This window comes from Dermacentor variabilis, chromosome 1 (assembly GCF_050947875.1).
Source record: "Dermacentor variabilis isolate Ectoservices chromosome 1, ASM5094787v1, whole genome shotgun sequence".
NCBI classification, from domain to species: domain Eukaryota; kingdom Metazoa; phylum Arthropoda; class Arachnida; order Ixodida; family Ixodidae; genus Dermacentor; species Dermacentor variabilis.
The window spans coordinates 66,273,373-66,298,765 of NC_134568.1; the positions used below are offsets into that span (position 1 = coordinate 66,273,373).

At 43.0% G+C, this 25,393-nt stretch overlaps 1 protein-coding gene across 2 annotated transcripts in view; it reads left to right on the forward strand.

Annotated features, from left to right (window-relative positions):
* The window catches only part of LOC142578861 (ribosome biogenesis protein BMS1 homolog), a 195,465-nt gene that overhangs the window by 10,149 nt on the left and 159,923 nt on the right, over positions 1-25,393 (forward strand). For both annotated transcript variants that reach the window (XM_075688505.1, XM_075688515.1), the window contains 4 exons: positions 2,145-2,224; positions 3,689-3,877; positions 7,665-7,929; positions 18,947-19,146. In XM_075688505.1, the coding sequence (XP_075544620.1) occupies positions 2,145-2,224; positions 3,689-3,877; positions 7,665-7,929; positions 18,947-19,146 (734 nt within the window). The remainder of the gene's footprint in view (positions 1-2,144; positions 2,225-3,688; positions 3,878-7,664; positions 7,930-18,946; positions 19,147-25,393) is intronic.

The window sequence follows — 25,393 nt, forward strand, 5'->3', positions numbered from 1 at the left end:
TGTGTAACAGGGTGTGTGCTATTGGGACATGCTCGCAAGAGGCCTGCAGAAGATTCCAGAAAAGAAGACTCAGCCACACAGGCTTGAAGCTACTGCAAGGCAAGCCCATACCAGACATCCACATACTGTGGACCCCGGGGAAAGCAATGCTGCAAGGGAACCCTGTGGCACCTGCTGCAGCCCGAGAACATGTCCACCAGAAAAGAATGGCCACTTGGGCTGCTTGGTGAAACATTCCTTGGACAAGGAAAAATCCTTTTAGTGTGCAAATTGTAGAGAGGAAAGAAGAAGGCGATAGGACAAATCCCTCTGTCCTGTCACCTTCTTTCTTACGATTGGTGCACTAAAAGAGATTTTTCCTTGTCTAAAGAATGTGCACTTAGCATTCCTGCAGGATCACAGCCCCCCTGAGGACCATGAGGAGGCTATCCTAGGCAAATGTATGGATACACTACGGCACTTTAGAAACAGACAAAAATACTACCCAGTTCCCATAGAAAGTTTGAAAGAACAAGTCATCATTTTCCTGTTGTCACAAGTTGCATTGAATCATATTTTGGTTACTTTTTAATAGCAAAGGCATTTGCACCTTAAAGGAGCACTGAAACACTTTTTGAACATAGTAAGAAAATGCTGCCAATCTGTGGAAGAAGCTCATTGAACATCTGAGCCAAATATTATTGCACTGCATGCAGCAGGGAATTTACGATGTCATGTCAAAAACAGTAAAAAAATCACTTGCTCTTGCCTTTGCAATGGCATTGTAGCAAGCAATGAAGCTCACCAACACCTATTGGCTGATTTAGTGATCACAAGAACATTCACAATGTTCCTATTATTGCTAATTTTGAGGTTAACAAATAAAAATATATATGTCTGCAATCTTGAAAAGACGTAAAATGCAATTCTTTGCAATGCTGGTTTACACACAATTATGCATAGCTGTGTGGCCTCTGAGATAGCAGCAGCGTACTGCATAGAGCAGATGTTGTGGCCACCACAGCGTGCCACGACAAGCCCTTTCACTGGCGAGACGCTCAACTTTTGGGTGGAGCCTTGCCCCCTTGCCACGTCCCATGTATAGCTTCCTACACCCAAGTGGAGACAAAAGGACGGAGAAAACCGCTCATTGGTATGAAAACTATGTCTAACTTCGCTTGAAGGATTTCAAATTTTTTTGCTGCAGTAAATTCATGAGCCAGCGTCCTGTAATAGTGATGCCAGTTTATGATTGGTTAGAAAAGTGTTTCAGGGCTCCTTTGAATTTGCCATACTCATAGCTGGGGTCTTTATGTGCTTCAGCTTCCCTCTTGCTTGTTCTCCTCTTAAATTTCTTTAAAATTTGTTCTGCCTTATTAGTTGATCTTTTTGGTACTTTATATTTGTTTATTATTTTTTTTACGGGAAATGTTTATGCCTGAAGAAACTAGGTGATTTGTGCATTGGTTGGTGAAAGACTGCAACTGTGTAAACAATGGTGTTGCTTGAATCCATAGGGAAGTGTTTTGCATTTTCCTTTTGACCTATCAAGGTGGCTTAATGGCTATGGCATTGCACTGTTAAGCATGAGGCCACATGATCAAATCTCAGCCATGGCGGCTGCATTTAATTGGGGGTAAAATGCAAAAACACCCATGTATCGTGTGTTGGGTACACGTTAAAGAACCTCAGGTGGTCAAAAATGATCTGGCGTCTCCCACCATGGCCTGCCTCGTAATCAAATTGTACTTTTGGAATGTAAAATCTCAAAATTTAATTGAAAAAATTTTTATTTAATTTTCTTATATAACTTTTGTAATTGTGTGAAAATTCTTAAAATGTCAGGAGCATGAAATAGACTTATCAAAATAAATTTGCTTCTAGGGTGCTGGTACACCTTAATAGAAAACTTCTAATAAGAACAGTAGGAAATTCTTCATAATGTCCACATTTTCATCTAAACTGAATGCTTTTTTTTTTTCTATCATGGAGGCTACCAAGTATTGCCCTGTGTATTTGCATTTTATTAGTGAGGGGGCTTGCTTTGAAAAGAGAAAGAAGCAGTTTAAAATGAAATGAGGTGCAAATTTGTGATATACCCAGTGCAGTGAACTTGGGACTGGGCCATTGCACAATTTTTAACTTTTGTATTTTAATTTTTTTAGGAAAGAAACGTAGGCTCACACTTCTGGAGTGCAACAATGATATCAACTGCATGATAGATGTGGCAAAAGTAGCCGATTTGGTAAGTACTCAATCTCCACACGATGTGATTTTATTTGTACAAATTTGTGTTTTTGCTGAAAACCTAGAATCCTGGCCCTCTGTTACATAAAGTGCACATTCTTAATATTAATCCAACTGGCTGCCTGATATCAATGGTGCACTCAGACTTACCATTGTTATAAGAAATAAGTGCATGTGCAATAGCAAATGCAAATGTTTCAATTTCAATTTGCTGGTTGCCTACTTTCACAGCTTGCACACTACATCCATTTATCTTGCAAGGACAGTAGCCATTGATGTAGCATTAAAGTACCTCCAAAAAGAAATGAAGGCTTGCAAAGTTTTTCTCTTTAGAGAGTGATGTGTAATGCTCAGTTGGCCTGCAGAAGAAACAACCCCAGCACTGACGTCATGTAATGCCTCGAGGTGTCTCCTTAGTTAGCTTCTGGATGCCTTTATATGTGGGCTTTGCTATGATCTAGGAAGCTAAATCTGCTTGCATTTGCTGTTGCCCTGGATGCACAATCTCCGACGCTCTCTTCCTAGTATAGTATGCTGTGTGCATACAAACTGTGCCCAACTTCTCAAACATTCTTTCAGTCATTTTTTTCCAACATGTAATTTTATGACTGCCAGGGCTGTGGGCATTTGAAACACCAGAGCTTCCCAGACAGACGTGTCTAGCATCAGTGAAAAACACACTGTGTCTATCCGTCGTGGTGGCCTGGAAACCACTTTTGCACAGTGTCACTCACTACAGGCTGTGCTACTCGGCTTTGTGAAACACTGCAGCTTTCAATAGCTGTGGTGACTGCCGAACTTCAGGCCTTTCTGCAGATGCACATGTGCTCACTAGAAATGGCAAAGGGATCGTCAAGCACAGTATGAACCGTAAATGGCCGTTGAAAACATTTTGAATGCATGAGGCTGCATGACCCGAGAAATAGAGTGACAATGTGAAGCTTCACATGGCGATAAATTGTAGTCCAGTGATACCGTTTGGTGCCAATAGTGCCCTGAGTTTTGCTTCATTTGCAGTTAGTGATTGCCCAAAATTCTTGATTTTCATTCATTAGCCTTTCTATACATCCTGTCGCACCCTTGATGCCACTGTTTGAGCTTATAAAAAAAGAGAAAAACTTCACAGTCATGGCAACCCTGTCATGCAAAGCCTTTTGCCCTCCTTGAACCCATCTAAATATACAAATTCATGTTTTATTACTACACAGATATGGCTGAAATTTTTCTAGTGCCTTGAACCTGAAGCTGCTAGAAGGTCCATAGTCCCTAAGAGTTCGAATTGGTATGAACAAGGTAAATTTTTAGGAGACTTAACATACCTACTTTTATTGCGCTCTGGCCCAGATAGCACTTGTAATAATGAACTTAGCATAGCTACTTGCTACGAAAGTTTACTGAACTCTCTCAGGCCTTGTGTATTTGCATGGATCATTCGAGGTATGTAGAAAATCTTCTGTTCTAGGTGCTGCTCATGGTAGATGCCAGCTATGGCTTTGAAATGGAGACCTTCGAGTTTTTGAACATTTGTCAAGTTCATGGTTTCCCTAGAATCATGGGTGTACTCTCACACTTGGACATGATCAAGAATGCCAAGACACTGCGTCATACCAAAAAGCAAATGAAGCATCGCTTCTGGACTGAGATCTATCAGGTAAGTGTTTGTCCACTTGTAGCACCATAATTATTAACATTGCCACAGGAAAGAGAAATGCTGCTTACTGTAGAAGGCGACAAGTTAGGAATTTAGGAAGGACTCCTCCCAAAAAGTTGGCTGCGACTTCTTTCCGACCCTCCGTTTATCACTGAAGAAGGGTATTATAATTGCACTGCAGTGGATTTTCCATGGAGGGGTAGGGGGACAAGGCATAGAGACAGGGATTGTTTGTCCTGGCATATGTTTTGCTGTTATGAAATCCAGGCGTAATTTACTATATAACTTGCACATACTGTTCACTCATGAGTTCCCTTGAAGGTGTGATGCCAACTTCCAGTAAATCCAGTAAAAAAAAAAAGTTTACAAGTAGATAATCAATACATATTACTAGGCTGTGTTATAAATCACACTTTTTAGGCATACGACAGCTTCATAATGTGCATAACAATAGTTTAAATGTTCTTTTTTTTTATTAAAAAAAATAAATGCAGGCATTGCATTTACACACATAACAATAATTTGCTTCATCATAACAAAACAGTTTTTGGCAGCAGTTTAATCAGTGTGCTACAAGGATTCACTGAATCTCATTGGTTTTGATTCATTGCACAACTCAAGGGCTCACCTGGTGAGCCCTTGAGTTGTGCAATGAATCAAAACCAATGAGATTCAGTGAATCCTTGTAGCACACTGATTAAATAAACAAATATGCTCTTCCAATTGGCACGCCTTGCTATAAAAGGCAGCCGTATCAAAACTTGCTGCACAATTTTACTTGTTGTTGTTCCTTGAACACCCAACAGTCTGGGAAATAGGTGTGCAAAGTTTCACTAAAAAATCTTGACGTAATACTTCTGCGGAAACCCGCAAAAAAAATCTTTTATGAGAAAAAAAAGGCATGTTTGTTTATCTGTGGAAAAATTGCAAAAAAAAAAATGGTTTTGAGAAAATCAACAATAAAAAAGATTTCAAAGAACTGGATCGCACTCAAAAGACATTCAGAAGAGCTAAAATTCTTCATATTTGTAGCTTGTCTCGTCCTGAGTCCTGTTGTGTTCTTTTGCTCTTGTGGCACCTCATATTATTGTTATTATTATTATTTTCTCGCTTGTTATGCAGCCTCAGCACTGGGACTTCTGTGTGTTGATTATCAGCAAACATTTGTTTTCCTTGCCTCTCCACTCTGAACTTCCCCATACTGTGGCTGCTAGTATGAAAAACAAGACAACAATGTGTAGGCACCACTAAACAAGACAACTTGCTGATCTTTTGATGTCTGAACTTAACAAAAGAACTGCTGAATTTGGGCACTTATATGTTCCACACGAGCACATTCAATTCCTCAGGTGCTGGATAGGGCTACATTTGTTGCTATATCTTTTGAACTAAAAACATAGGAACCAAATTGTTTCCACAAAATGCTCAATGAATTGCACATCTCACTAAAAAAAAAAGTCATTTTGAAAAAAATGTTTTTTTTTTTCAACTTTACCTTGTACTTTAGCAGTGGATGATACTGTGCCTCCTGCTTTATTATAGACAGTGGTACATCTGTACATGAAAGCAACCATGTGGAATGACTCCTGCTGTTCTTAAGTCATTGATACAGGCACATGGAGTGAAATTTCACACACTTAAATGTAACTTTTGTTGCTTAGCAAAGTGTCAGAACTCTGAAGAAATTCTTATGTGGATGAAATCATATGTGGATGTTTATAAATGAGCACAAACCTGGGTAGGATGTTTATATCGCTTGATATTGTTAACTTTTAAAAGTACAAAACGCATTGTTTGAATCTGATCTGTCAAATTTCAATTATGTAAAATAGCTTGTCAATATAACCAGGGTGTTTACCAACTGGGAAAACTGGGGATTCTCAAGGATATGTTATAGTCTAGAAATACTCAGGGAATTTATGCTTCTATCAGGGAACATTAGGTGTAATTTCATCGAAAGGGAACGAAAGTCACGCTAATGCTGGCTCGAGTGACAGAGAGTAATTGTAACGAATCGTCTTTGACGTTGTGTTGGCTGGAAGACTTGCCAGTGTACAGTCAACAACCGATTTTCCGGACGCCTATTATTGGGGCATGCCCGATGATTTGGACGGCTTCGCGGCACCACCACATGCCCCACAGAGTCAATGCATAAGAACATATAAAATTTAGGACGCAAGAACCCTTTGCCATCCAATTTTCCCAACTTCTTGCCGTGACCGCAGGTCCGAAACGTCATCAATCAAAGCCACCACCACCGCCGTTTTGATTATGTGGCTGCCTCAAACTGGTGCTCTTGCACACAGATCCGCTGGCAGCTGTAGCCACCAGCGCGGCAACACTCGGCCTAGCTACTTCGACGTTCACTACTGTTAGCAATTTGCCGCTGTTAGGCGCTGACTCAGCCTTTGTTATACTCGCTAACAGCTTTGAAGCTTGGAAAGCGCGACGCGATGAATTATGCTGGTTTCCGAAATTAAGCTTCACCATAATACAGCATTATTATGCGTGAAGTATTGCGGGGACGCTTAACAAGTGGGGGAAGGAGGCAATTGTCATGGAACTCCAGTGTGTATTCTTCAATTATACACACGTGCTCCCGCCATCTCCTGTCCCTGCAGGAACATGGATTTGCCTAATAAGTGTACTGGCAGGCTTTCAGAGCTTTTTGAGATGTGCCTGTTGAGATTAGAGCCTTTAAGGGCAGTAAGAGACATGCATTCATTTTTTCTAACGTTTTCGCGACCCCTCGAGAGTCCGAAAAATTGAACTTAAGCTGTACAACTGACCAAGAGAATGCTCCAAATGGTCCGTGGAGCGAACGCGTGGCGGGAGGAGTATGAGAACAGAAAGGACCGATGCATTGAGGAATGAACAGGAAAGGATGTGTGCCACCACTTCTTTGAAAGAGCATGAGCTCAAGAAGCAAAATGTTGGCTAACGCCTAGATGCAAGTGTACCTCTTCCAAACCAAAATAAACTCTTTAGAGCAGTGAAACGCAACACTGACGCGTTGTGCGCAGGCTGATAGTATGTCGGGACAGTTGAGGTTGACTTTCCAATTGCAGAGAGAAAATCTTACTTGTGACAAAGTTTGGAACCCATACCAAAGAGCTTGCTATCAGTTGATAGAAATAGCTCATATTCGAAAATATTTGCTTCTGTATGCTCTGTATGCATCTCTTTTTATTTGTATTTGAAAATGTTCAGCTGAATTTACAATGGGCTCTACCATTTTTTTTTTTTTGGAGATATTTGATGCGCTATGTATTTTACTAACCCCTCCCATCTGTCCTTTCTTTTTTTTTTGAGTAAGATAAACTCTTCTCCCTACTATTCGGACTGGAATAAGTCATTAAAAAAATATTTTTAACATGCTTACTATAGAGAGTGACAGCATCTAGGGACATTGTGTCAGCCCATCTTGACATAAAGCAAAGATCTGTGTCACTCAAAGAATGTTACAAAGGCACTCAGGGAAAACGTGGAAAACTCAGGGAATTTGGAAATGTCAGCTTGGTAGACACCCTGATAACACCATAAACTGAACTAGATTATCTTTTTTAGCTGTTGCAATTATATTTTCTTACCTGCATGTGTTTGTGGCTTTAATTAATGGGGAAGAAATAATATACTATAGGTATTTTTTCACATGTTTTGTTTTTCTCTGTCAACCTACAGCACATTGCTGTGCCATGTACTGTTAACTGTTACATGTTGCTGTATGACTATACAAAAATGTTATGTGAGGTGGCATGGCTAATATCTGTGCTTTTTGTACATGCAGGGTGCCAAACTCTTCTACTTGTCAGGCCTCATAAGAGGAGAATACTTGAAGAATGAGATTCATAACCTTGGAAGGTTTATCTCAGTTATGAAGTTTAGGCCACTTCAGTGGCGAACATCCCACCCATACCTGCTTGTGGACCGAATGGAAGATGTCACTGATCCAGAGTTAATTCGTGTCACTCCAAAGTGCGATCGAAATATTTGTGTATACGGATATGCAAGAGGAGCAAGCTTAAAGAGCAAGACCAACATCCACATCCCAGGCAAGTTTGTGCTCTTGCCTCGTTGGCCCCATGTCTAATGACTTTGCAATAAGTATTTGTACTTCAGCAGAGTGCAGCCACTGTATGCTCTCATGCATGCATCTTCTGTAAAAGCACTGCTGTGTTCTAAAGGAATTGTCCTTTTTATGGAATAAGCCGGTTTCATGAGGGCTTACCGTGCATGCGCACCTTCCCTCCTCCTCTTCCTCTTGCTTCGTCTGCTCAGTGCAGCAGATGGAAAACCAATGTTCTGGCTTGCTTATGACTTGATGTGAGCTCCATGCATAGCATTTGGTTGCAACAGTTACTGACAATGTTACGAGAACCATGTCGGTTCTAATAATGTTGGTTACTACACGTGTCTGTTCAAAACCATGATGCAGCTAGACGCGACGCATAGATGCTGGCCATGCGATGTGCCACGCCCTATGCTTTGATCAGGCGAGAAACTAATAAGGATGACCATTTGTGTGGACCACATTTTCATCCCAGTTAATGAAGCATTGAACACATGTAATTTTCTGTGCACCATGTTTTGGGATAGCACTTCATCTACACAGAAGCTGTATCCTGATTTTTGCAGTGGTGTCTTTGCCTGCACTAAATAGAAGGCAGTGAACACTCTCGAACGCCACTAGTGCTGGCTGTAGCGATAATGCCAGGTGTTCCTTTTTTATGTAGAGAAATATTTCGAAGAAATCGAGGTAGAAGTCTAGAAATTGGCACTTACAGGATGCTGCCAACAAAAATTGTGTAGAAAATCAGAATTCAAGAGATTTTACTGCATCGTAGATCACGCAGCTTTCCGTTGGCACAGCGGCGTAAACTTGGTACCACTATAAAAAGGAGAGATCGGAGCTTCAGATAGCCACATCGCCGTATTTGGCCATGCAAAACTAAAAGAAAGAGAAGCAAGCAAAAAGGGGACAAACTGCCATCGCGATTCTTTACTGCTGCCCGTGTTGCCACGTGTGCACAAGAAGCACTCCTAAAGAATTAAATTATGGAGTTTATCGTGCCAAAACCACTTTCTGATTATGAGGCACGCCGTAGTGAAGGACTACGGAAATTTCGACCACCTGGGGTTCTTTAGCGTGCACCTAAATCTAAGTACACGGGTGTTTTCTCATTTCGCCCCTATCGAAATGCGGTCGCCATGGCCGGGATTCGATCCCCAAGAAGCACTCCTATTGGCTGATGCAGATTTGAATCGCTGGCATGCGTTTCATGCACGTTTTGACAGTGGCGAGCTGTGCATTTCTTTAGCCCGGTGACGTTTGGCGATCGTAGGCTGCGTTGCTGGGTCGTATTTGTTTTGTTAACATGTCTAAAATGTAAAATTCTTGAATGTGCCATTCAAAATGTTGGTATGGTGACATCGAAGGAACAAAGGAGGAAAAAAAGCATATTTGTGGGTGTACATGGGAGCAAGTGCTGGTGTTCTGAACCCATCTCTTCACAAAGCACTTTGAAAAGGTGACTGGCCTTAGGCCTTACTTTGATGCTGTTCACAACTTTGTCAACATGCTGCATCATGCTCGCTAGCTCTTGGTTCATTTTCTTCGATGCCAAAGCCTCCCTGTGAAGCATACAGTTCAGTTTTGTTCTTTTCTCCTTAAAATCGATCAAAGTCTCTTCAAGGTGATTATCGGCGTTGATGAAGCAGAAGGCAGGTTCGACGTAACAAAACCTGAAGATATATTGCAACGAAAATATTTACACAGTCAAATGCAAAGAACAATTATGCAGAACACACAAGTAAACAGCGCTTTACTCTTCTACTTTTTCTTAAGTTAGAGCCTAGGACAACTGTCACTACATACGACCAACCGAGTCTCACTGTTCTACCACTAAGTGGTTACGGCCCAGACTAGCGTTGCATCGTATGGAGTCTTACTGGTCTTACAGGTTTAGGGATTAAAGCCTAGACTGAGAACAAACTCTTCGTCTCGATTGTTATAGGTGAGAGAGACAAAGAAAAAGGGCAGTAGGATCGTTAGCCCATCCCACAGCAGCAGCTGCCAATGAGAGTTGAAAATCTGCTTAAGCCACAACCCAAAGGGATGGCGTTGCTCTCAAAAGTAAATGCATTGGAAAACAACCCTGTTTTCCTTCTTCCCACAACTTCGTTTCCCTCTCCTATTTCCATGTGGTCATTGACGGCCTCAGCAAACACGCCAGGCACGCACGATTTATTGAGGCCATCTCGAACCTCAGCGGCGTTTCTAGCCAGCAGGGTGCTCGGGCGCTGGTGTCCCACACCGCATACTGCAGTCCCCCCTCGAGGTTTTTCCGCGTGGAAAAATAATGACCGTTGGTGACATCAGGACTCGGTGTTCTGAAGACAATGTTCTCTGCATGCGCACCACGCCTGCGCCTCTATGTACAGCGCGCACTGCAAGTTGTAACTCGACACCATGCGGGCTCTTCTCAGCACTCAAAACAAGATACACGTGGCTGCCACCTGGATGCGCAGGGGTGTGGACCACCGCTCTGTACGCGCAACACCTGGTCGACATTGCTAGGCCCCTCTAAACCTCGGGGGCGTCTCTAACCAGCAGGGGACTTAGGAGCCGGCACCACAACTTCGCGTACCGCTGTCCCACTCGAGGTTTGTCTGCGTGGACTTATTATGACCATCAGCAGAATGCCAACCCAGTGCTCATAAGACCGTGTTCTCCAAATCCATTCTCCGCATCTGCACCGCGCCCCCCCCCCCTCCCCCTCCCCTGGTGCGCGCCTTGGCTCGTCACCCGACACCACACAGACCGTCCGACCCCTCAAAAACAGAAACGGTTGCTGCCCGGACGCGCTGGGGAGTGGACGCCTCCCTATTCACAAAACACTTGGGCAACTCGCGGCAATGCGAAAGTATGTACAAAACCATGCAGCCCTACACTGCCCATTCTGCGTGTTCGAGAGATGAGCGGCCTAACATATACATTGTACGAATGTGACTGAATTGTGCTTCACTAGGCCTAGCTAACCTGCTGATCTGCCAACCATGGCACAGGCACCATCAGTACGCACTTACGCACACACATCCCAAGTAACTCCATGCAGAACAAAAAAGCTGCTATAATATCATTGAATAGATCTTGATCTTTTGCTGTTGTTTTGAACTCTTTGCATAAAAGAAATTCTTAGGTGGTGACCAAGTTATCCATGAAAAGCACAAACAGGATGTACTGTGGCCTGCCAGATGCATTGCAGCTCTCATTCATGGCAAGAGAAAACTTCCCGGTGGATTTCAGTTTTTAATGCGTTAGCATTCTGGGGGTACTTAAGGGGGGACACGGGTCTTAGAGACAAAAAAAAAAACGAAAAAATTGGTATTTTGAAAATGGTATTTTCGTAATATACAAATACTGCTGCATGTTCCGACCAAGTTTCCCGCGTCATGGATCAATATTTTAGCCGCAATATCAGTTCATGTAACCGCCGTGAGCTATATTTTGACAGAAAGAAGTATAAAAAGGGAGCTTTTTTCATGCCACGCCGTTGCTGAACGACCTATGCTGTCGCGGCCATCTTGGTCGCATTGGAAAGAACTACTTCTTCAATTCTCGCCACATTTTCGTTCATTCCCCTATTCGCTATTTAGAAATACTGCACCGAAAAAAAGACCCAGTGTGCGACCCCATTCGCACATTTAGTGCATCTGACTAAATAAAGTCCTGTGATTGGCTTAGGCGGCTGGCGTCGTCTGCTGCTGCGGCCTGCGGACACGCTTGAAAAGCGAACTGCGACGCCATTTTGACTGCCGCTAGCGTAGCGTGTAGTCATTTCGGAAGTTTGCCACTCAAAACAAGTTTGGCAAGAAAACAAAGCGGGCGCGCTATAACTTCGAAAAGTGCTCAGACCCTGCCGAAAAACACAGCGACGACCACCTGCTGGTGGTTTCAAGCGACGTCTGCGACGTGGGATGCAATGGACCTGGCGAGAGCGAGCCAAGCCTAAGGACGTCGCCAGCCGATAGTGATCGCTGGAGCAGCATTCGGCACGACACAAAGATGGTGCAGCTAGCGGAATTGTGCCAACAGCAGAAGCATGCAGGGGAAACATCCAACAACTGGGGGGAACATCGGCAACGAAGCGGAAATTGGACATGTGTAAGAGTGTCAACGACGGTGCGGATGGGCTGGCGGAGATGAAGTCACGCTTTTATGTTACCAGTGCGGAAGCGATAAGTGCTTTGATCTGGCGTCTAAAGTGCAGTCTCTGTGGCAGCTCCGTGACTTTTGACTCAAAGGAGCGAGAATACGGCCTTGCCATCAAGCTTCTTGCCGTTTGTGAAAACTGCAGTGATGTTGTTTCCGAGTGTTGCTCGCGGTGCTTGAAAAACGCCATAACGGTCAACCCCTTCATAGTGAATATTCGCACTGCTCGTGCGATGGTTAGCACTGGAAATCGACAAACAGCAATGAATGATGTTTTTGCTGCAATAAATATCTCACACCGTGGCCTTCATAACAAAACTTGGCAAGGCTATCTCAAGCAGAGCTGGCACCGGCGTCGTCGGCTGCTGCCCAAAAGCTGATGGGTGCGTGTGCGCTATCAGTGAAGTCATTGTATAATGACTTGACCTTGCGAACTCCGGGAATATAGCTGTATCCTACGATGGCTCGGGGATGACACACGTCCATTCGTTGCACATCGGAGTCAGCACGGTCATCGAACTGTTCTCAAGACTTGTGCTGGGTGTGTGCGTGACCCGAAAACTGGTGACCCGGACTACCAAGATTGGAAGGCAAGCCATATGATGTGCCAAAAAAATACAGAAAAAAATGCAGGGGAGACGGAAGTTGAAGCGGCGCTTATACTGTTGCATTATACTGTTGTATATAATGTCACTTCAGCTGCACAAACTGAGGTACACCACAGTCCTCTCAGATTGTGATAGTCGCACATTTCTTGCTCTCAGACAAGCCAAAGAGTATGGCTTTGGGCCAGTCGAGAAGAAAGATTGCATGAATCACGTCCGAAAAAGGATGGGGACTGCTTTGCGCACTCTCATTGCCAAACACAAATGCTCTGCTTCTGAAACACTTGGTGGCAAAGGAAAATTGACAGGTGACCTGATCACCAAACTCGGTGCCTACTATGGACGGGCATTAAAATCCAACGAAGGGGATGTGAAGGCTACGCAGAAGGCTATGATGGCAACATACCACCACATCACATCAAACGACAAAGTTTCAAACCACAGTTTTTGCCCATCTGGTCCAGACTCTTGGTGCCGTCAGAATGCTGCACAAGCAAAAAAATGAGCCCATCCCAAAGCATTGATATAATTTGCCTGTTCATGTTTGTCAAGCCCTTTTAGCACTGTATGAGTGCCTCTCAGAAGAAAAATTGCTTCAAAGGTGCCAGTGCAGCATGACCCAAAAAAATAATGAATGCTTGCATTCCATGATTTGGGCATTGGCACCTATGGAACAGCATGCCTCGCTTTTTGCTGTTGATGCTGCTGTGGCTGAGGCAGTAATGAAATTTAATTTGGGGAACGAGAGAGCTTTATCTCCCATACTCCAGGAGCTTCATTTGAACTCGGGGCTACCGAACAGCATGAGAATGGCCGAGAAAGATAGCCAGTGAGCAGCAGCATCAGCCTGCAAGCGTGCTTCTGCAGAAAATCTACGACAAGCCTTCAAAAAACTATTTGGGTAGCTGTAGGCATACAGATTACATCCCTGATGGCTACTGACCATTTAGATATGTGAATGTATCAATACTTCTTGTTATATTTGAGTAAAAATGAGCTTGTCCATTTTTTTGCGTTTTTTCAAAACATGAATTTTTGAATATTTACGTCCTTCCGGGAGCGATTTCGCACTAATTGGGGCACCTAGAACTGTAATTTTTGTTGAAGTACTGAGCTACATGGATAATGCACACAGTGGTAGGACCAGATTCTTGTATCACATTTTTAATATTTTTTTATTGTCCGTACATTAAACAGGCACTTTGAACCCATTTTGAACAGAAAACTTTGATGTGCTGTATAATTGTTAATAATTGTTATACCAAAAAACTATTCCTATCATTGTGAAGCTTATAGTTTCTAGTATCCAAGTATGTGCCTAAAGCAAGATTCTGTTGAGTAGCTTTTGCTCAATTGTTCCCAAAAACAATGCTAATTAACTTTAGAACTAATTGGCATACTTTAAGAAAAATTGCATATTTGGAATCAGCAGAAAAAAACTGAACACGACTGTGCAGTTTCATTAAATTTAGTAAAGGGGGTCTTAATGAAGGTCAGAATATCCACTTCCCCACCTTAACACACTCTCCAGGGGCTCTTTATGTATGTATCTATCTTTCTAAGCTTGTATCTAGTATGTACGTTCGTTTGTATCTAACCATTTTCCTTTCTACCTGGGTCACTGGGTAGTCCGTGGTCAAATGAGTAGTGCACTGTACTGCTGTACTGAGGTAACAGTGTTTGAAACCAACCATCGGACCAACTTGGGTCACTGAGTATGCGGTATTGTGTACATACAGGCTGCTCTTCAACTAACCTCTTTCACGCTGACGTGGGTCACTGTAAGATGTGGCACTGGGTAGGTACTGCTGTTCAAAGAAACTCCTCGGCGCCGCCTTGGAGCACTGGGTATGTGCCACTTGATTTGTGCTGGTTTTCAATGAATATCTTTGATACCCACTTAGGTCAGTGGGTATGTGTCAGTAGGGGTGTGCAGCTTCAGTGAACATTTACGTCAACTTGGGCAACTAGGAATGTGCTGCTCTACTAGTATCACGAAAAAGATCCCTGAAATTTTTCCAGTGCTGAGCAAAATCGAACCCACGTCACAAGGGTTCCTCAAGGACAGCAACCCAAGGTATTAGCAGGCTGCGCATTTAATATGTGCTGCCTTTTAAAGAATGCCTTTCACTCCAATGCTTTAGTGAGCTGTGCCATGAATGCACTAGGTATGTGCCACCCTTCAATGAACCTCTCACCTACTGAGTGTGCGGCAAGCGAGCAAACAGTTCTCAGCGTTCTCAGGCACCAGCGCACCACGCTTCTTGTCTTGGAGGCCACAAGTGGTCTTAGCAAGTAAGGAGTTCCTGGGCCCTTTTAACGCAGGGCAGGCATTTCAGGCACCACAGGAAAAATAATTTAGTTTTTTGCTTTCTCACACCTGGGCTTTGTTCGTGTGCTGTCAGGTTTCACCACAGCTTCGCAAGGAAAACTTTTTTGCACCAAGATGGGCCAAGCCAAGTTTGGCATCGCTGGGACAGTGGCATGGCAATGAAAATATAGGTCACATGTCGTAGCCTGTGTGGCCAATGCTTTGGTTTCTGTCATAGGGGTAGATTTGGCTGGTCTCCGCGTGGGTCCTGAGGCAGGGTTGGCGTGTTCTGCACCCTGCGCAGCCGTCTTCGCAACGATGTCCAGGCAGTTGCATGCCGGTGTGCACAGTTGGCAAAGGAGGTGTGTGGGTCATTTCCTCAGCTGGTCTGCTTTCAGTTCGTCTGTAGAGCCATTCCCATCGCAGCAGCAGACTCTTCATTGGTTGGGCCCGATTGAATTGTGCCTTATTCACTTGACCAAACAGGCCCAAGGGTTCAGTCAAACTTGGCAAGGTGCGGGGCTTGTCATGTAGATGTGGGTAGACTTGCAAGACATGAGCAACTGTTTTTTCGGGAACACCGATCAAATGGCATGAAGGGTTCAAATCGAACAGTTCATGTTGTTGTGTTTGAGTGGCCAAGGACCCTGTGTGAGATTGGAAGAGTAGGGCGCAGCGTCTCTAAAAGAAGTGCGAGGGAGGAGTCTGGTTGTTGTATGGCACTGTTCTCAGCGATCGTGCACACTGGTGCATCGGGCATTTTGGAAGCCATGCGCAGGGCTTTGCGGCGATGCCGCTAGATGGCACTGAGTGCTCGTAGGCAAGTGCAAAACAAGGATCCGGTTGTAGTACACACCTCATACACAACTCGTTTGAACTGTGGCAGTACGTTGTGTCGCTGTATTGATTCAATGCTTACGCATTAACTTCGGCAGTCCATCATGAGATATCTTACGGCGCAATTTTTCAATTACCTGGCTTTGCACACCAGACAGGATTTCTCCCACCTTTTGGGCAACCTTGTAATTCTTGCAGGGTACTTAAAAAAAATTTCACATGCTCGTTCTCGATAAAGGTGCCGCCAACTTCCTTCATGCAAGGCATGAGCAACATTTCACAGTGGTGTGAGGCTTCATCTGTTTGGCTACGTGGTAGCTAATGATGTAGGTTGCTCTTACTGCCACTGAAGAGCTCGCTAGCTGAAAATAAGTTTTGTACACTAAAATATATAAAAATGGCAGGTTGAATGTGGCAGCAGTAAATTAAATGGTGTCTGCAGGTGCATTGACAATGGCATGCTGCACAGGCACCGACGATGCGTAATGCACTAAAGCAGCAAATGATCAACTAACAAAACGTAATTTTATAGTTCTGCACCTCCTAATATGCCAGCTGTCACAATCGCAGCAGGCAGGGGAAACAAGCAGGCATGCTGCTGTGGATTGAGAAATAAAGCAAGGTTAATTAGTGGCCTATTATCATCATCAGCCTATTTTATGTCCACTGCAGGAAAAAGGCCTCTCCCTACGATCTTCAATTACCCCTGTCCTGTGCCAACCAATTCCAACTAGTGCCCACAAATTTCCTAATTTTATCGCCACACCTAGTCTTCTGCCTTCCTCGACTGTGCATCCCTTCTCTTGGCACCCATTCTTTAACCCTAAAGGTCCACCGTTTATCCAACCTACGCATTACATGACTTGGCCAGCTCCGTTTTTTTCTCTTAATGTCAATTAGAATATCAGCTATACCCATTTGCTCTCTGATCCAAACCTCTCTCTTTCTGTCTCTTAACGTGGTGCCTAGCATTCTTCGTTCCATCGCTCTTTGCGCGGTCCTTAACTTGTTTTCAAGCTTCTTTGTTAGTCTCCAAGTCTCTGCCCTATATGTAAGCACTGGTAAAATGCACTGATTGTGCACTTTCCTTTTCAGTGATAGTGCTAAGCTTCCAGTCAGAAGCTAACAATGTCTGCTGTATGCGCTCCAACACATTTTTATTCTTCTGTGAATTTCGTTCTCATGATCACAGTTCCCTGTGAGTAATTGACCTAGGTAAACATACTCCTTCACAGACTCTTGAGTCTGACTGGCGATCCTGAACTCTTGTTCCCTTGCCTGGCTATTCATGATTATCTTTGTCTTCTGCATATTAATCTTAACCCCACTCTCACACTCTCTCTGTTAAGGTCCTCAATCATTTGTTATAGTTCCTCTGCATTGTTGCTGAATAGGACAATGTCATCGGCAAACCGAAGGTTGCTGAGATATTCACCCCTCGATCCTTACTCCTAAGCCTTTTCAGTTTAATAGCTTGAATGCTTCTTCCAAGGACGCGCTGAATAGCATTGGAGAGAGTGTGTCTTCCTGTCTGACCCCTTTCTTTAATGGTATCTTCCTGCTTTACTTGTTTAGAATTAAAGTAGCAGTAGAACCTCTGTAGATATTTTGCAAAGTATTTACGTAAGCGTTCTGTACTCCTTGATTACGTAATGCCTCTATGACTGCTGGTATCTCTATTGAATCAAATGCCTTTTCGTAATCTATGAAAGCCATATAGAGAGGCTTATTGTACTCTGCGGATTTCTTGATAACCTGATTAATAACAAGGATGTGATCCATTGTAGAGTATCCCTTCCTGAAGCCAGCCTGTTCCCTTAGTTGACTAAAGTGCAGTGTTGTCCTTATTATATTGAAAATAATCTTTGTGAATATTTTATATAATAATGAAAGTAAGCTAATCAGCCTATAATTTTTCAATTCTTTAACGTCACCCCTTTTTGTGGATTAGTATAACGTTTGCGTGCTTCCAGTTCTCTGGAATTGTTGAAATCAATAGACACTTCGTATAGAGAGCCAGCAGTTTTTCAAACATTATGTCTCCTCCATCTTTGATTAAATGGACTGTTATTCCATCTTCTCCTGCCACTTTTCTCTGTTTCATGTCTTGCTAGGCCCTTCTAATCTTATCCCTATTTAGAGTCTCTGCAACCTGTTCATTACTGCTTTGAATAGAGGTATCGTGGCTCCTCTAGGTACTGTACTGGTCAGTATAGAGTTCTTCGTCTGCTTTTACTATGCCTTCGAGATTGCTGATGATATTACCCTGCTTATCTTTCTGTGCATACATCTTGGTTTGTCATATGCCAAGTTTCCTTCTCACTGATTTCATGCTACGTCCATTTTTTACAGCTTCCTCAGCCTTTCTCATGTTGTAATTTCAAATATCCCTTATTTTCTCCTTGTTGATCAGTTTTGACAGTTCCACGAATTCTATCTTATCTCTTGAGTTGGACACTTTCATTCTTTGACATTTCTTTATTAGGTTCTTTGTTACTTGGGAGAGCTTGGCTACTGGTTGTCTTGGTGCCTTACCTCCTTGCCAACACTACCAAGAGTTCTCGCTATGTGCCAAGTGCCATATGGCCTTTAGGTATGGCATTGTAGTATCAGCAGTAGTAGCGTCCTCTTTCATTAGCATGGTGGTAAGCGTCACCTTGCATATATCGTTGTGAAAGGCATGACGCGCTGCACACTCTACTCTTGAATTTGACACAGGCACAATTTATGGGGAGGGGGAGAGCTTCGTGGACCCTAGGAATTCTTTTGCGCACACCTATTTGAGAACCACCTATTTGAGAACCTATTTGAGAAATTACCATATTTGCATGATGACATGCGTTTTTGCAAGTGTAAAGCAACTATTTTTTTTTTAAAGGCATTAAATCATAAATAAGAAAACATGGAGTTGTCTGGGGGCACAGAAATGCTGGTGTGTGCCCCCGATGTTCCAGTACTCTGTTTATAAACAAACATGATTCTCGTCTGTAATTGACATAAACTCATTTACATGCAAGTTATTAAAATAATTATAGTGTGTCAGTGAGCAAGTGTGGTTTGTAGTAAGGTTCACCCAATGAGTGTCTTCTGTTGCTTTGACTCAGGTTGTGGTGACTTCGCCATCCATGAGGTTAGCCTCCTTCCTGACCCATGCCCACTGCCTGACAAGGAGAAACGGCGCTCTCTTAATGAGAAGGAGCGCCTCCTTTATGCTCCAATGGCCGGAGTTGGAGGTGTTGTCTTCGACAAGGATGCTGTCTACATAGACTTGCGTGGCAGCCATTCCCACAAGGAAGGACGAGGGGTCAGTGACTCATGACTTGTTAGAAACAGGTGTCATAGCTTATTTTTTCAGAAATATTGCACCAAAGCAGAACAAACTGAAATTGTGCCACACTGCATCATAACAGCGTGATGTAACTGCATTTTGCGGTCATGCGGCTTACACTAGCATGAAAAGCTCGTTCTGTGGCTCAAAGAACATTCTTAATCAGAAATCTGTGTCTACATCAGTTTAGTATGCGTCCATGCAAAGCTCAGCATTTCATGGTACTGCTTTCCAAGACAGTGGGAAGTCAGGCCTTGGAATGCCATCAGCATCAATTTTTTTAATATGGACACTTAAGGCAAGCATTAAGCGGAAGCTTTTGCTTGAGAGTTCCTATGTAAATTCATGGGAACTGAGAAAAAGTTTTTCTCAGCAATCACGGCACTGATGTTGAAGTTTATTGCATTGGAAAGAGAAGGCTGAAATCTAGTGACTGTAGACAGGAGATTTTTTATGTAGGCCATCAGAAAAATAAAAAAAAATTGCAAAATGAAGAAATCTCAACAATCAACTTTCGAGTTTACAACTCTCTAACACAGGAATGAAAAATAGTATGACATTTCTAAAAACAATACCCATTAACGCATCTAAACCAGACAAAATTCAGGTATTATACACCACTAATTTGTTGGTAGGAGTTTTGCAAGACCCTCATTAACATTTCAAGTACAACAATTTCACATAAGCTGTGAATTCGTATATCAAATTTGTCCACTTTAGATGCAGTAGTAGATGCAATTTACAGAACTGTGATATCTGTCTTTGGTACAGAGTTACACATTTGTTTACTTTGTGCTGAAATATTTTGTAGCTTATACCAATTTTTGGGAATTGCAAAAAATTTCGGATCCTAAATCTAGATTTTGGTTCCTAAAGTCATTAAAATGTAACTTTCTCAAATGCATTAAATTTCATTCAAATCGGTCCGACCTTTGCCTTATGAAAGCATTTCTGTGTTTTACATGTATTTGAGCAAGGACATCAAAGTTAGCCCTGCTTTGAAGTTTCCAGAAGCTCCAGCTCAAGGAGCAGGAAGAGGAGGGCATTATAAGACTGGTGCTGTTCCTTGGAGTCTAAATGTTCAGCGACTCCTATTACAGTCGACTCTCGTTACAACGGACCCTGATAATCCGACAAAAGATGTCCGTTTTGTCCGAAGTCTGTAATATCCAAAATGCCTCACTTGTGAAACTTCGGTCGTGATGTGTAACAACATCATTGCAAAGATTAAAATACAAAAAAAAAGTTGCAGTTTTGCCTGAAAGCTGTAGTATCGATTGCAATAGCAAATTAGTGGACAGCCATGCGAAGTAAGAATAGTAGTTTTATTGGACATATAAAATTGTAAACATTCTCTTATTAACTAAAGTAACAAGCACTGTGTCACACGCACTCTGGTAAATGTGAACTCATCTCGCTCGATGACCACGTAAAGTCACTGTCAAAACGTTGGAATGAGAAAGCACGGCAGCAAGAGTGGGTGAATCGACCTTTGCGCTGTCTCTCGCTTCAACGCGAACTAAACGTCGAAAGCAGTGCGTATGAAGCTACCAGCGCTGGGCGCACTTTGTCAACATCGCTGATCGCTTTCAAGATGTGCGACCGTATCGTTAACAGCAGCTACCAGAGTAGAACCCCTCTCCCTCACCTAACCCCTGTGCCTTGCGTGCGAAAGCCAGGGTGCTTCCGCCCCCCTTTCCTCCTCTCCTCGTGTGCACAATATTGGGCCGCGATCGTCGGCTGACTCTCGCAAGTCAGTTGCCAGCACATGTTGGCATGGCAAAAGTCTGTTTTAGTATACGCGTGATTTTGACAAAAATTGCCACTAGTTTTGTCCACTATAGCCGATAGTCTGTTGAAGTGGGGTTCATTAAAAGGAAACTCAGGTTGAAATATGGTCCGTTATATCTGAAAGTGTTGTATGCGGGTCCGTTGTAACATGCGTAGATTGTATTATAACATCAAATACCGTATTTATTCTAATCTAATAATAATAATATTTGGGGTTTTACGTGCCAAAACGACTTCCTGATTATGAGGCACGCCGTAGTGGAGGACTTCAGAAATTTTGACCACCTGGGGTTCTTTAACGTGCACCTAAATCTAAGCACACGGGTGTTTTCGCATTTCGCCCCTATCGAAATGCGGCCGCCGTGGCCGTATTTATTCTTACCTAGGCCGATAGTTTTTTCCAAATAATCATATACAAAACTCTAGGGTTGGCTTAGATTTAAGGATTTTATAAAACACGCCAGTTTGTAACTGGAAATGATACCTAAATATGGTCCATAGCTAGCGCTAAAAAAGTCACTATCATAGTTGCTACTTGCCGGGCCAGTAGCCAACTGAAGTACATGAGCACTATCATCGCTTTGACTTGTGTTGTATTGGAGGTGGCTCTATGGTATCGGCGTGTGGCGTGGCGTTATTGAAAGGCATACTATTGTGCCACTTTCAAACGAATAGTTGTTCTAGCTGCAGAGGCATAGTAAGCCATGCGGGAGTTCAGCATCGATGAGAAAAACTTCGGTTGTTGGAAGGGAGACGCTTTTGTGCGTGCCGCAACCAGGAGATGACACTGATAAGGAAGATAAGCATGCAATAACAGAGAGGAGCTGTTCATCGAGATTGCACCGCGTTTCGACGCGTGCGATGCCACACTGTCTGCGCATGCATGGGAGCACGGACGCAAGCGTATATGTTGTCTGGGCTATCGGGAGAAGGCTAATGGTGGTGATGACGAAAGTGGTGATGATGAAAGTGAAGTCGGCATGTTCATATTAAATCAATCATTTTGTGAACACTGTCCTCACTTTTTTTTGTTCAGCCTACATTCGAGGTAATTTTTATTTTTTTCTGGCTTCGGACGTTCGGGGGCTGGCTTAGAATCGGAGCCGGCCTAGATTCGAGTAAATAGGACATTTTACTGATACTGTTAAAGCTTTCAGTAGTACAATTCATTAGCTTTTTCCTTGGACCATGTAATATTTTGTCATGAAGAGCTTAGGGATAGGTAGGAGACAAGTTTGTCTGCTTGAAGCTTGCCTGCTTGAAGTGTTTTCGAAGGCTCGGTTTTCGTAGTTTGTTTGTCAAGCTATGTACCAATAGGCCCAGCACCAGACTCTTCTCAGATAACTTAAAAGGACTCTAAATCAAACTATTTAAGTCGTGTTAGATTGAAAGGTTATTCGTCTAAAAATCTATTATTGTTTTTTGAGGGCCAGTATATGGCTTTGTTACGTCGAAAATTGCCATGGAATGTCGCGGTACTGCTCACCAATTTGAATTGCCCTCGCCAGAGCAGATGAATTGATGTAAATCCCATGTGACCTCCCCCTAAGCCGCTTTCTCTGAATCAGCCAGTGCCATGTGAGAGGTACCATAGTCCAAAAAAGACGCCGCCAGTTCCATTTTCATCATTTTCTCGCTACCAATGACGAAATTGTTATTATTAAAGACTAATCTTTTAATCTAGCTCAACATGGTATTTTCCTTTAGTGTCTCTTTAACTGTTTGAGGATCGTATTTAAAAAAAAAATGTTTTCTTCCCAAGAAATGTCTCCTCAGGTCACATTTTTTTATTTCATACTAAAATTCTCCAGAGCGACCTATCTTGAAAAAATAGCAGCAAATAATTTTTTAGGTGGCAATAAAGAAAAAAAAAGTCATCGTGTGCAGTTTAATACATAGTTCATTGCTGATTACGTGGGTAAACTACCGTAATTAGTTGTTTACAAATGTGATAATATTCACACAACTAAGTTGTATGTTTTAAAGCAGGTTTAACTCAACTGGGGCCCATAGTTTGAAGCATTTCAATTTATTTTCTATATTTATCGTGTGTCATGCTGAGGGTGCCATCCCAGCAAAGGTAGTGGCATGGCGACCCCCGTTTTAGGTCCAAGTCAATGAGGAAGTGTCAAAAAAACGGAAAATGATGTGGATCATTAGAGAATATGGCCCCAGAGGTCAAGTCATGCATGTGAGCATCTCATGGTAGTCCTTTGAGTGATAAGAAAGGAGATATCAATTTTCCTGACACCTTTATCTGGAAACTGCATGTGCGAGAATGGCAGTTTTGAAATGTGCAAGTGCAGGCATGCTCCCGAACTACCGAAGTGGCAGACACCATAGAGTGAGAAAAAAAAAATTTGTTTTGATGGAAACCAAGGAGTGCGTAATAATTTTTTCTAGAAGTCACGGAAAATTGCATCACCTCCGCAGCACACTTGTGTGTGTTTTCTAACATTCGGTCCGCATAAGGCCATGACCATTTGGGCTTTGTTTCTGCCACCATACATGGGGAGTGGTGCCTCTCAAAATGTTAACAGGAACGTGCAAACAGGGCTGTCGATACCTTTAGCAGCGTTTTATAACCACCTGCATTATCGTGAAGGGTACACGCATGCGCAGTTACAGTCAGCCTGAAGCAATGCTCCGTGGGCACTTCCATATTGTTAGTCAAGGTTCGTGAGTTGCACTTCTCATGTTTATCAAAATAGTGGTCGACGGTATGTTCCTGTTAACATAACTCGACTATAAGCTGACCCCCGAATGTCCGAATCTAGAAAAAATTAAAAAGCTTACTTTGAATGTAGGCTGAACAAAAAAGTGAGGACAGCGTTCACAAAATGAAAACAGCATTTATTTAGTATGAACATGCCGAGCTCACCCTACGTTCTCATCGCCGCTATAGCCAGATCCACACACACGCTTGCAGATGCGCGCAAGCTCGCGTCGGCACACCTTTACATGCGCAGACAGTGCAATACGGCTTGCACGCATTGAAACGCGATGTGATCTCAGTGAACAGCTCCTCTCTGTTATCGTGCACTTATTTTCCTTATCGCTGTTGTCTCCTCGTTGTGGCACGCGCAAAAGCATCCCCCATTCATCCTCCAATGACGGGCGTTTTTCTCATTGATGCCGAAGTCCCGCCGGCTTGAACGTTTGACGATGCCTGTGCGGCTAACACAACTTTTCCTTTGAAAGTGGCGCTATAGTGGCATTACCTGTTCGGTGCCATTACGGTAACACCATGCTATGGGCCACGCCGCACGCCGATATGACACAGGTCAAAATAGCTACGTTGCTCGTGTGCTTCAGTTGGCTACTGGTGTGGCTAATGGCGGCTGTGTTACTAACTTTTCTTGATGGTGCTAGCTATGCACCGTATTTATCGTTTTTATTTACAAACTGGCATGTTTTTTCAAATCCTCAAATCTAGCCGACCCTAGAGTTTGGTATATGGTTATTTGAAAAATACTATCAGCCTAGATTTGAATAAATATAATATCTGAGTTTTTTACAGCTGCAGTGGAAAAAGATTTGCACGTACCGTTATCAGTGACAGAGCAAAGAAATCGCGGCACGTGGCACTCTTGTTCCCAAGCATGCCGATAACAAGAATATCAGGCACCCCTCCTTTGAAACATGAATTGTGCCTGGTACTTGTAACCAGCGTGCTCAGGAACAAGAGCATCCCGTGTTGCTATATTCCTGCTCCAGTCATTAATCACTTGTGCTGCACTTATTCTGTTGCAGCTGTACCTCTGTCTCAGTCTAAGTGATGTAACAAGAATCCCTATGCACTTGTCATATGAATATCAACGATAAACCTATATTTTCCATTGTCTGCTACTGGAGCTTAGGCTCTCTTACAAAAGTATTTTCACAGTGGTTCCAAAAAGCATGCTGGCATGCTCAAGAATTGTTAAGCTAACTGATAACTGAGAGTATTAAGAGCATAGTGCGAAGCCACAAACGACATATCTTAGCATGTGCAGCTTTTTATCATGGCAGCGGTTATACCATCCATCATGTATCACAAGTTGCCCTTCCTCTGTTTGCATTTTATTCTGCCGTGATAGTACGCTATACCCAACTAAGGGGCAGTGTATTTCGTGCACAGAATTCTGGAATTGACGACAGTAATGGGCGGAGTTAGAGTGGTCGCAGTCTTATACCAGTGCCACACGGACACAGAAAACGACATCAACTTGCTAGTGCCCTAAACTTTAAGGCCATTCGGGGGTGCCACAGGGACATGCTTAGTGGCATTAAAGCTTAATGCTGTTCGTGACGTAGTGCATTCTCATAACTCACTGGACCATCAAATGCATACTCTCGTTCCCAATGTCTCCACATTCCGACGAGACTAAACGAATTCTTAGTGAAAAATAATTAATATATTCTTAACTTCCTTCTAAAAAGAACTCTTTTT